Genomic DNA, 13272 nt, shown 5'->3' on the forward strand with positions numbered 1-13272 from the left:
GTGTAGATGGGTGAAAAACTAGGCAAAAATAGCAAAGAGTGCAGTTTCATTTAGCAAAGGCTCAAGAGAGCATGTGGAGACACTCACTGGAAGGTGAGATTCCCTTCCTACTGCGGTAAGGCAAGCGGCAGTTCCTGTCGGACACGAACGCTGCTGTGCGCCCTCCGTGAACAATGCTGCTGCTGTACAAAGTGGGCACTGCCTCCCCTTAGACCTGCCAGCTCATTCATGAAAACCTACCAGGAACACGTCAGTGAAAAATACGTCAAATATGAGTTCTCTCTTATAAGCAATAAAATCACAAAATCAGCTGAGATTTGAAATTTAGGGTAAGCTAGGACAATTTCCTGCTTTTTAATATGTAGATATTTTAGATTTGACAATCGTTTCCACATACACTCAGGCTTACAGAAGAGTTTCAAATATCAAATAGAGAAGCTGTTAATTCGCGCATGTTATGACTTCAGTTAATTCTTCCAGTGTTCAGACTTCAGAGCTGCTAATAACACTAAACTCAATACCGTGTTTGTTGAGTCTGTCAATCAACTTTGTTTTGGAAAAAGCTGCTCCAGGTGTGAAGACCCCGCCCCTATAAAAGAAGAAGAAGAAACAGTGCACTCAGCTCCTCTCCAGTCTCCTGTTTCACAAGCCTCACTATCAAATTGCTACAGAACCCATGGAAACCGGAGTCTTCATGCTCATCACGGCTACTTTTGATTCCTTCCTAAAATCAGCCAAATGAGCAAGTAGCTATTAGTCAGGAGAAACCTGCACCACAGCCAACCCTATCTAAACTGGCTCCGTCCCTGGTGATACTGTTTCCATTGTATGCCTGTGTCCAAGGGGCACACTGTGCGCCATCACCCTGAAGAACCGCTGTTGTTTATAAGGACAGTCCTCAGACTCGGGGGGATTAAAGAAAGACCCAAATGGAATAAATTTAGGTAATCAATTATTATTAAAGTGTAAACAGAACTTAAATTGGATGAAAAAGAAGTTTTTAAAAATATGATAGGCCGCGGTGGCTCAAGCCTGTAATCCCAGCACTTTGGGAGGCCGAGACGGGCGGATCGCGAGGTCAGGAGATCGAGACCATCCTGGCTAACACAGCGAAACCCCGTCTCTACTAAATAATAGAAAAAACTAGCCGGGCGAGTTGGTGGGCGCCTGTAGTCCCAGCTACTCCGGAGGCTGAGGCAGGAGAATGGCGTAAACCCGGGAGGCGGAGCTTGCAGTGAGCTGAGATCCGGCCACTGCACTCCAGCCTGGGCGACAGAGCGAGACTCCGTGTCAAAAATAAAAAAAATAAAAAAAAATAAAAATATGATAGCTAACATTCATCAATGCTAAATATTTTCAAGGGGGACCTAAGTATTCGAAACAATTGTATACAGGTTTTACTATGTGCAAATTTTACTTTTATCAATCCTGTTTTGGGTCATGCCTGATTTACTTCTCAGCAGCAGGACTATGCTCATTTGAAAAGCCGGCCTCGTTTCAGGGTGAGAGCTAAATGCTCCAGTAAGTCAGTACGTCTGATCATCATCTAGCCAGGATCCCATGGTTCCACTTATGCTGGTGTCAGGCAGGGTTACCACTGCCAGCTGAGTGTAGTTCAGCACTGACTGGAGGCTCCTAGTAATACTACTTAACAACAGGGACCTTTTTTGTGTGGCTGACTCTGGACTTGAGCTATTTTTATAAAGAGCTGAAATTAACTTATGGCTCTCCGACTTTTCTGTCTCCCCTCATTTCCCTCCACAGTTGTTCCTCTGGGACCAGCTCTGGGCTGGTAAGAAGCTGTCCTTCTCAAAGTTTTAATTTACCTATATTTTTGGAGCAAAGGAACTGAACTATAAATGCTTATGTGCAAACCCAAAGCCTGAAAATCAAATCAAAATAAGCTAAAATATAACACAGATAAAAAAGATATCTTCTAACTGGAAGAAAACCAAACTTACGCCTGAGGCAGATCAGAAGCATCATTTAGAAGAGTCATGGCTGCCTGGACCATAGCTATGGGGGTAGCCACATAGCCAGCCTCTGCAGAAAACAGTTGATCAAGGAAAAAGAAAGCATTCATGAAGTATCCATTCAACGACATCAAAAATCCAATGGTAGATTTTATATCTAACTCTAGGTGTGCAGATTTCTTTTCAATAGATACTCTAGTCCCTTAACAAAAATAACATTTCTATAGTATTTATTAAGTGTTAGGAACTGTACTGTTTTAAATCTATTAAACTCATTTAATTTTCATAAAAATTATTTAAGGTCAATATTATTTTTATCCCATAGAGAGAGAGGTTAAGTGACTTGCCCAAACTAACAGGTAGTGACTGAGCCAGAATCACATCCAGGCAGCTGGTTCCAGAGCCCACACTCCTACCCACTGCACTGCACCTGCTTCTTGACAATCACTGAAGCCAATGATCCTGGGTTTTTTGTTTCTCTATTAATACACTGAGCCGATCCCTATCTGTATTCACACACTTCACTTAAAAACAACAACAAAAAAAACCCTCTCCATTTTTTTCTTAAAGAAAAATGACGAAACACGAGTAAGTTTTAAAAATGTTTATAAACAAATGGAACTTTAGCATTTATAATCCTGTCAAATAATGAAAATACAGTCAACTTAACTTAAAAAGTCAGGTGGGAATCTGAGAAAAGGGCAAGATGGAAACATACTATCATCTGGCTTGATTAAAATCCCCCGCAGGCCAGGCATGGCAGTTCATGCCTGTAATCCCAACACTGAGGACTGAAGGCTGAGGCAGGAGGATTGCTTGAGCCCAGCCTAGGCAACATAGTGAGACCCCGTCTCAATAAAAAATAATAGCCTGTGACCTATCAGGGCTGACAGTAATTATACCACAGTTCACAAGTCGACTTGTCTGTCTCTGCACAGTTCTCTAAAATGTATAGCAAAAGTTCTTGAACGTTTTTGGGCAACATTCTTTTAACAACCTATCAGAAGCCATTCCCTTCCCTTGAAAAGTGCATGTGTGCATATACATTTTACAAACAATGTCAGGGTGTTCAGAGACTAAAGAAATCCTAGACCACAGATTTGACTGATGTTATAATTACATTGCTTGCATATGAGACTCAAACAGGTAAATACCAACCAATCCCTTTTCCTATTAATACTAATTAAAACTTGCCATTCAGAATTATTGAATCATACTCCAAAAAAAGCCAGAGGGAAGGATGCACTAATAAAATTGGATTATATCAATAATTTCAATCTTCTTTTGACAATAATTTTAAGTTACTTAATTTGTACAAATGTATTTCTAAAACAAGCTTTAAAAAGAATACATTGCAATGGCATTCTACTTCACAGCTCAAGAGTACAAGATGCCCAAGCATTCTTAGTGATATGTGAAATACCTGGTCCTTTCACCTGAGTACAGATTTTGATATTTGGTTTGTTCTTATCAGTACCAATGCCTTGGCTGTATCCTTGACCAAAGAACGTCAATGTGAATGAGGCAGCACCGATCTGTGAAAGGGAAAGCAAAGGGCGCATTTCATAAATGCGTCATTTCCTCCTGGAACACAGTAAAACTGACTATTCTGTTTCAGGGGAGACATTTCAACAGATGAAACATGATTTTATCTGCCAGAATATCCTGTCCTCATTTAAGCATGGAGCGAAAATTAATTCTTCGAAGCTATAAGTTTTGAAGACTGATGTGATGCTGGGGGGAAGGGGAGTGGTAAGAAATAGGGAAGAAATAAAAATGAACTGGAAATAGCTTTTGTTGGGGGACAAGAATATAGAAATCTGGTTTTAGATACCTATTTGAGGCGATAAGACAAAAATAACCAGCAAGTAATGGCAAATGGGCCTGGAGTACAGGTATATAATTGTTCCACTTAAAGATGTAAAAATTCGACTCAAAAAATTAAATTCTAGAGGACTTATCCTAGCATGTTTCACAATCACTAAATTTAGGAATGAGGTGATAAAGAATTCAATCATGATCAACACATTTTTATTAAGTATTAATGAAGGGTCAGAGACCATGTTAGGCCCTGAGACATAAATATATGATCACTGCCTTTCCTGGAGCTTACAGTTTAATAGGAAGGAAGGGGGAGAGAGAGAACCAGATTAAATAACAATATGAGACACAAACTACAACATACGGGAATCGCTCAGAGGAGGGTGTTACTAATCTACCAGGCAGAGGGCAATGGTTCTGAAGTGTATACACACACACACACACACAAACACATTTTAGTATATATTTTTTAAAACCCAAAAAGTAGATGGATTCCAGAAAGAAGAACCCATTATTTAAAGGGAAGAAGGGATGCAGTAGCATAGCCTTTCCAGAACATACAATTCAAGAGGTACAGACGAGGTCAGAAACACATGCCACACTTGTCCCCTCTCCTGCTATGGCGCCCACACTCATGGGTTCTAATCCTCTCTCAGGCTACACACACTCTCCAACCCAGCATAGTCTCTGGGTGGCTCCTACCAATTAATTTCAAAGTTGGATGAAACATGAAACCTATGTGCTATCCGGAACTAGATCATGAAGGGTCTAGGACAGCCTCACATCTCTGAAGATGGACTTCCGGCCAGCTGTGCTCCAGGGGTGGGTACCAAAACCACTCGAATCTGGAACCTTCTTCCTTCCTCCACAGCAGTGATTCTCAACCCTGGCAGCACATCAGCATCCCTGGGCAGGTTTAGAAAGCCCCAATGCCCAGGCTGCATTCCAGACCAACTGAACCCGAGTCTCCGGTCATCTGTTTTGGCTTCTCTTCCACAGTTGGGAACCAATACTCTATGCTTTCAGGCCCCACTGCAGACCTACTGAATCAGAATGTCCAGAAGCAGGATGAGGGCATGTGTAGGTGAAAAAAGCTCCCTAGGTGATTCTTTTTATTATTATTATTATTATTTTTTTTTTTTTTTTTTTTTTTTTTTTTTTGAGACGGAGTCTCGCTCTGTCGCCCAGGCTGGAGTGCGGTGGCGCAATCTCGGCTCACTGCAGTCTCCGTCTTCCAGGTTTAGGCCATTCTCCTGCCTCAGCATCCCGAGTAGCTGGGACTATAGGCGCCCGCCACCTCGCCCGGCTAGTTTTTTGTATTTTTTTTAGTAGAGAAGGGGTTTCACCGTGTTACCCAGGTTGGTCTCGATCTCCTGACCTCGTGATCTGCCCATCTCCGCCTCCCAAAGTGCTGGGATTACAGGCTTGAGCCACTGCGCCCGGCCTATTATTATTATTTTTTTGGAGGTGGAATCTTGCTTTGTCGCCCAGGCTGGAGTGCAGTGGCATGATCTCGGCTCACTGCAAGCTCTACCTCCTGAGTTCAAGCAATTCTCCTGCCTCAGCCTCCTGAGTAGCTGGGACTACAGGTGTGCACCACCACGTCCAGCTAACTTTTGTATTTTTAGTAGAGACGAGGTTTCACCATGTTGGCCAGGCTGGTCTCAAACTCCTGACCTCAAGTGATCCGCCCGCCTCAGCCTCCCAAAGTGCTGGGATTACAGGTGTGAGCCCCCGTGCCTGGCCATGATTCTGATATATGAAATCTCAGTTAAGAATCTGCCAAAGCAGTGGGTCAGGAACATTTTATTTTATTTTATTTTATTTTTTTTGAGGCGGAGTCTTGCTCTGTCGCCCAGGCTGGAGTGCAGTGGCCGGATCTCAGCTCACTGCAAGCTCCGCCTCCCGGGTTTACGCCATTCTCCTGCCTCAGCCTCCCGAGCAGCTGGGACTACAGGCGCCGCCACCTCGCCTGGCTAGTTTTTTGTATTTTTTAGTAGAGACGGGGTTTCACCATGTTAGCCAGGATGGTCTCGATCTCCTGACCTCGTGATCCACCCGTCTCGGCCTCCCAAAGGGCTGGGATTACAGGCTTGAGCCACCGCGCCCGGCCAGGAACATTTTATAAAGAAGGCAATGACAAGGTCAGATTTTCTGTCTAAGAAAGATCTTTTGGACAGCAGTGGGAAGAAAGAAAGCATAGGAAGGCTATGAAAAGTTGAAGCAAGAGACGGAAGCCTGCACTACCAGCCACGAGATGAAGCCTGCACTATCCACAAAGTAAAACAGCAACCCAAAAAATAACAGAAAATATCTTCTAGTCCTTTTGTTCATTTTTGAATTGGGTTATTTTTTGTTGTTGAGTTCTAGGAGTTCTCTTTATTTTCTAGATATGAATCTTCTGTCAAATATATGATTTGAAAATATTTTCTCCAAAGAAGACATACAAATGGCCAATAATTGCAAATGAAAAGATGTTCAACACTAATAATCATCAGGTAAATGCAAGTCAAAAATACAGTGAGATACACCTCACGGCCATTACAGAAAATAACATGTCGGTGAGGATGCGGAGAAACTGGAACTCTTGTATACTGCTGGTGGGAAGGTAAAACGGTGCAGCAGCTCTGCAGAACAATTTAGTGGTTCCTCGAGAAGTTAAATATATAATTTACGTATGGTCTAGCATTCCATTTCTGAGTATATGCCCAAAAGAATTTAAAGCAGAATCTTGAAGAGGTTATCTGTACACCCACTTTTGCAGCAGCATAACTGGCAATAGCCAAAAGCTGGAGGCAACCCACGTGTTCACTGATGAATGAATGGATGCACAAAATGTGATCCCGACAGGCAACAATCATTCGCCCTTAAAGAGGAAAGAAATTCCAACATATGCTACAATATGGATGAACCTTGAAGACCTTATGCTAAGTGAAATAAGCCAGTCACAAAAAGACAAAGACTGATTCCATTTACATGAGGCACTTGGAGTCATCAAATTCATAGAGACAGAAAGTGGAATGTGGTTGCCAGGGGCTGGGGGAAGGGGGAAATGAGGAGTTATTGTTTAATGGGTGTAGAGTTTCAGTTTTGCAAGATGAAAAGTGTTCTGGACATGGACGGTGGTAATGGCTGCACAAAAATGTGAATGTACTTAATACCACTCAACATTTTTAAATGGTTAAGATGGTAAATTTTATGTTTTGTGTATCTTACCACAATAAGAAGAAAAAAGAGGCCGGGAGCGGTGGCTCACGCCTGTAATCCCAGCACTCTGGGAGGCTGAGTCGGGTGGATCACGAGGTCAGGAGTTCAAGACCATCCTGGCCAACATGGTGAAACCGTGTCTCTACTAAAAATACAAAAAAATTAGCCGGGCGTGGTGGCGCATTCCTGCACAGTGCTTACGTTAAGTGCACAGGCGGGGGGATTAGCCTTGTACAAGGGAATATGTCATCCAGAGAGAAGGAAAGACAGTCAAGATGGGAACAGTGATGATAGGTCTGAAGGTAGGAATTTGAGGGGATCCAAAACGGAGCTCTCAGTTATTTTAGTGAGGCAGGAGTTGGGATAATTTGCAGATAGGGAAGACAGCTGCAGTTGGGTAGATTTTGAAAAAAGCCACTGAGAGGAAATAAGAGGCAGCACTAATGAAAAGGAAAAGAATCAGCAAGTGATGCTAACGTTCCACAGAGGGAGAAATGGGAACCTGCTGCTACCATCTGTTCAGCAGTGGGATTTCCCAGGGATGCCTCGTGTCAAGGAGATGAAAGCTAATGACCCAAGGCCTGAGCCAGGGTTGGGATCTGTAAGCCAAATGGTAGAAAATGAGGCAGTCCTATTGTTACGGATACTGGACACACAGAAATTCACTCGATCCACCATCGGAATCCAGGGGGTGTGGAAGAGGAAGTGAAACTGGGAGCAGAGGCGGCACAAAGGAAAAGATAACAGAGGAGAAAAATGGAGGAGGAAAAATATCTGAGATTTCTAGAAGTAAAGAGAACACAATTTCTGGAGCTAAATGGCTGGGTTCTCATCCCAGCTGGGGCATGTACTAGCTGGAGAAACTTGGGCAGGTTTCTTAGCCTCTGTGTTCTCTAATCTGTGAAATGGAGATAATAATAATACCTACATTCAAGGGTGTTTGAAAAGATTCAATTATCTAATTTACATAAAGCACTTAAAAGAGTGTCTGAAACACAGTGCCCTGTCAAGTGTTAGATGATGCTGTCATTGCACTGAGGAAAAGTAAAAACAAAGAAAAATATTATTTTAGTGTCTGAATACAAAAGAAAGGATTACCTGCTTTTGTGTTGGGCCTTGTTTTGAAAAATAACCAAAGGAGAAGAACCATGGGAACTAAAGGAAAAACAAAAAACAAAAAACACCTCAGTGGTATTTTTTTAAAACCCATGGAAAATACTTCTAATAAAAATAATCTAATTTCATAAAATCTTACTTACTTTTATGAGAAGCTGCCTTCCAATTCCAAACCTCACAAAGAATAAAAAGAAAAGTCCTGCAAACATCAGCTTAATAACAGAGGTGATTCCTCCCACAGTTACGTAAGCAGCATACTGAACCTGGATGACGGAGAATACAAAGTTAGAACATTACTCCCTGCATTGTAGACCAAGTAATACAAGAATGTTAGCTACCTGTACCTTTCTCTTCCATCACAAATGTGGAACAAAAGCAGTTTCCGCTTTACAAATGCATTATGTTCTGAAACCTTGTTCAGAAACCAGACACTGGGAGCCTATTTTCTGTCTTGTTTGTCAGACGTGGTGAACAGGAAGTATGATAGTCTACTTTTTAAAGAAAATTGTTTATAAATAGTAATTAGCTTCCCCTACTTGGACACAAAAATCTACATAATCCCTATTGTATCTGAGCTTAGCAATCATACATTACAGAATGCAGAGAATTTCCTATGAGAAAATGCCCTCCACCTTTTAACTTGAAATATAGTTTCCTCCTGAAGTCTCGGAATGAAAGCAATTACTTTCCTCACCAAAAGCAGCAGGACGGCACTCCAGGTGTGGCAAGGAGAGAAGGGGCAGAAAGGGTTCCAGACATTTCCACAAGCAAGAGTTTCTAGCAACTGAAACGCTAAACAGGGATTCTGGGGTGCTTATGACAGCAGGATTTCCTGTACTAAATTTGCTGCTATTGTATTACACTAGAAAGATATTCAGCAGCCAGATCTGAAGCAAAAGACAAGGCTATAAAATACAAAATGTTCTACCCTAATGATTCTGTATATTTCCAGAGGCTGAAACATGTATTATTTAGCTCTTCCTTTTTCTGCCTTATAAACAAAAATATCTGACACTGAATAGATAGGGGAACTGTAACACACACAGAATATTCTTTATTGATAAATAAACCATATATACTTACTGGTGATTCCTCTAAATTTTCATACAAGTAACGTTGAGTCCTCTTTACAACAGACACATCAGATCCCATAAAAGGAATGGAATAACCTTTGAGTTCCCGACAATAAGAAACTAACCACCTGCAAGACAGACCTATGAATATTTTGCATTTCCTGCAGTTACAACTTTGGCTGGTAAATGTCTGAATAAGCAGATCAGTGGCAGGGTGTGGTGGCTCAGGCCTGGAATCCCAGCACTCCGGAGGCCAAGGTAGGAGGATGACTTAAGGCTAGGAGTTTGAGACCAGCCTGGGCAACAAAGAGAGACTCTGTCTCAAAAGAAAAAAAAAAAAAAAAAGAATGCTCCTTTCAACAGCCCAACCCTAAATTCTTATCTCTGAACTCCTCACATATGTCCTGCAGTATAGAACTAAAGTACATTTTTTAAAAAGAAAAAAAGTTCTCACATAAAATTTAGTTGACAGTTAATTTCTACATTGATAGGGAATAGTCATAAAATTCACTTATTTCCTAGGATTCAAATGTTTTCTTATATATGAAGTACTTAAGCTTATGGTAATGTATTAATTATAACTTATTTATCTGTGAAAACAATTCTGAACTTACTACAAAATAGTCTCCAAGCTTTTCTTAGTAACATACTTTATTAATAGCCAAACCAACAACAATATACTTAGACTAGATATATAAAAAATGGATTTTAAGTAAATATACCTTCTCTTCAATTTTGGACCAATGAGTGGGACAGGTTTCAGATTTGATGCATTTCGTAGTTTTCTCAAATTACTCTGATCTCCAAAACCATAAATTGCTGACTTCCAGGTACCATCATGAATGCTCAACCCCTAATAAAATATTTCAAGAGTTAAAGAAACATGCCTTCAGGGGTAGTTACAAACAATATTTCACTTATATTTGGACAAGACATAATCCCTTATTTAATAATCTTGAGGAGAATTTTCATGACCAGCTAGGGAGCAGTCACATTCATTAGCTTGACCATACTCAGTATTTACACCAAGAGAAGCCCTTTCTTTCCCCCTCCTATCATTCTTTGTATTCTGTAATAAGTTACTTAGTTTTACTTCACCAATTTTACTCAACTAATTGACCATATTCCTTCAAGATCAGCCACTCTAATCCCTTCTTTTTCTGCCCCATATGATCTGCAGAAATAGCCACCCTAATCCTCTCTCGATCCTACACAAACTCCTCGACATCTCCGGACACGTCCGTGTGCACATTTATGCATACATACACCGCATGCTGTGCCTCTCTCCATCCTGCTACACCTGATTCCCTGTCTACTTCCAACACCTCTTACTCCAGCCTCAAGTTATAGATCTGTCTTCCCACAGAAGTCTGGGTAAAATAATCTTTTAAAACATTTAAAGTTCACTAATATGATTTGTATTTTAATTGCTTTCCACAGTCCCTTGATTTCTTTTTGGTATCACAGCCAGTGCAGAGTCCTTAGTATTTGCTTGATCTTACTCAGACTCTCATTTATTCACTGATTTTTCTTCCTTTCATGAGACTTTGGGCTGTTAGTGCCTTCCATTCTACCAATACTCTTTACCCCCAGCGCCACCGAGAAACAAGTGGCTGAGATGAGACCCCAGGAGAGGACATGACCTCTGAACTTACTATCACAGCGCTGGCCTTTTTTTTTTGAGACAGAGTCTCGCTCTTATTGCCCAGGCGGGAGTGCCAGTGGCATGATCTCAGCTCACTGCAACCTCCGCCTCCTGGATTCAAGCAATTCTCCTGTCTCAGCCTCCTGAGTAGCTGGCATTACAGGCGCGTGCCACCACGCCCGGATAATTTTTGTATTTTTAGTAAAGACAGGGTTTCACCATGTTGGCCAGGCTGGTCTTGAACTCCTGACCTCAGGCAAGCCGCCTGCCTCAGCCTCCCAAAGTGCTGGGATTGCAGGCGAGAGCCACCGCGCCCGGCCTAGCGCTGACCTTTCTTTCCCAACCTCTAGGTGGGCCTTTTAATTCTCTATTACATGAATAGACTTCATTTATTATATTGATTGTATATCATTGTATTATGTCCTTCCTTCTATGTTGTTTACATTGTTTAGGTGAACAGAATAATTCAGCAAGATTCAAAACTAATTCTGTCACAAGATTTTCAAAGAGGGGTATCCGTGAGGCAGATATAATGGGATCTTTCATTGTTAATAAACAAACTAAGAGAAACAATAAAACCATCAAAAGATTCAGGTTTTCCTATCTCAGCTTTGATGATACTGAAAAGCAGAGATACCAAATCTAACTTTCATTCTGGTACAGATTTATTTCTTCTGTTTTACTAAAACTACAACAGAACTAAAGTCTTAAAGGTTTGATTGGTTGTCTGCTCAATCTCTACAAATGTGAAGATTCCAAACACAAATCTCCTGATTCCAGGAGAAAACAGCTTTTTAAAAATCCAAAAGTATTTTCTTATACGACTAAGCCATCAAAAAGGAATAAATTACATTCAATTAAAAAAAAAATTTGCCTTTCACAGAAAAATAGAGAGATGTACCTACTACAATTTTATTAAATTGTATATTGATACATGTTATGAAGTTAACATACATGTAAACATCCAGGCCGAGAACTACAGGCAGCCAGCCACTAAGAAGGCCCTCCTTCCGTCCTGCCTTTACAGTAATCAAGAAAAATTCTTTTCTTTAGCGTTTAATCACCTCAGAATTCATCCCTAAGCATTACAATTAGTTTTGCCTGTTTCTAAGCTTTACAGAAATGCAATCAAGCATGATTTATTACTTAGCATTTGGCTTTTTATGTTTGAAATTGTGATGTCAGGATTTATCACGTGTTGTAAGTAACTCCTACACTGCAGCTAGCCTTTTGACTTTCTTACCCGTGTGTTTTGGGGAACATTCTCAATTTTAAAAGTACACAAGTATATCACCTTTTCCTTACATTTAATCCCTCTTTGTCTTTTTGTAGAAGCCATTCCCAACTGTGAGGGCTTCCACAATCCACCTAAACTTGATTTTTGTGCAGGGTGCAAAAGTATGAATCCAATTCCATGTTTTCTCCAAGCAGATACTCAATTGTCCCAGCATCATCTCCTGAAAAGCCCCTTCCTGTTCCTGCCATCTTGAAGCCTGGAGGCCTGCTGGGAGGAGGAATTCTAAACGACAAGTATGTCTGGAAAGCTGTGGTCCAAGGCCATTTCTGCTATGAGCGGGATCTCCAGAACCAAGGGAGGACACAGCTCTTCTTAAAACTGAAGGTATTGGCCGGGCACGGTGGCTCAAGCCTGTAATCCCAGCACTTTGGGAGGCCGAGACGGGCGGATCACGAGGTCAGGAGATCGAGACCATCCTGGCTAATACGGTGAAACCCTGTCTCTACTTAAAAAATACAAAAAACTAGCCGGGCGACGAGGCGGGCGCCTGTAGTCCCAGCTACTCGGGAGGCTGAGGCAGGAGAATGGCGTAAACCCGGGAGGCGGAGCTTGCAGTGAGCTGAGATCCGGCCACTGCACTCCAGCCTGGGTGGCAGAGCAAGACTCCGTCTCAAAAAAAAAAAAAAAAAAAAAAAAAAAAAAAAAAAACTGAAGGTATTTATGGCTGAGATAAAGTGAGATTTGATTTGGGCAGGAAATGCGCTTACGAGTACAAAGAATAATACTGACTCCTGGCAGCAAACCAGGCAAAACCAGAGTAACATGGAGAAAGGTAACGTGTGCCCACGGAAACAGTGGCACAAAGTGTGCCTAATTCCAAAGCAGCCTTCCTGCTGAGGCCACTAGACACAGCAGCTCTGTGATGCTGTACTCCTCGAGGATCTGATCGAATGAAAAGTAAATAAACACAAATAAAAGTGGATTTGTAAAAAGAAGAGAAAAATGACACCGTGTATCAAGGGCTTACTCTGACTTAACAACAGGTCTTGATACGCAGGAGTGTCTTTGTGCTTTACCCTCTCTCAAGAATATCCCGCCTGTTCTCAGCCCTTCGAGTTTCCACATACCTTTTAGAAACAGCTTGTCAAGATGCACATCAAAACAAACCAAAAAATCCATTTGTGATTCTGATGGGAACTG

General features: G+C 41.5%; 1 protein-coding gene across 3 annotated transcripts in view; it reads right to left on the bottom strand.

Annotated features, from left to right (window-relative positions):
* Positions 1 to 316: 316 nt before the first annotated feature.
* Positions 317 to 13272, bottom strand: part of SCCPDH (saccharopine dehydrogenase (putative)) — a 50171-nt gene continuing 37215 nt past the window's right edge. For all 3 annotated transcript variants that reach the window (XM_033195916.1, XM_033195918.1, XM_033195917.1), the window contains 7 exons: positions 9913 to 10043; positions 9201 to 9318; positions 8261 to 8380; positions 8100 to 8156; positions 3397 to 3508; positions 1962 to 2043; positions 317 to 589 (listed from right to left, as the gene is read on the bottom strand). In XM_033195916.1, coding sequence (XP_033051807.1) covers positions 484 to 589; positions 1962 to 2043; positions 3397 to 3508; positions 8100 to 8156; positions 8261 to 8380; positions 9201 to 9318; positions 9913 to 10043 — 726 coding nt within the window. In that variant the 3' untranslated portion in view covers positions 317 to 483. The remainder of the gene's footprint in view (positions 590 to 1961; positions 2044 to 3396; positions 3509 to 8099; positions 8157 to 8260; positions 8381 to 9200; positions 9319 to 9912; positions 10044 to 13272) is intronic.

Source organism: Trachypithecus francoisi, unplaced genomic scaffold (assembly GCF_009764315.1).
Source record: "Trachypithecus francoisi isolate TF-2019V2 unplaced genomic scaffold, Tfra_2.0 Lachesis_group5, whole genome shotgun sequence".
NCBI lineage: Eukaryota > Metazoa > Chordata > Mammalia > Primates > Cercopithecidae > Trachypithecus > Trachypithecus francoisi.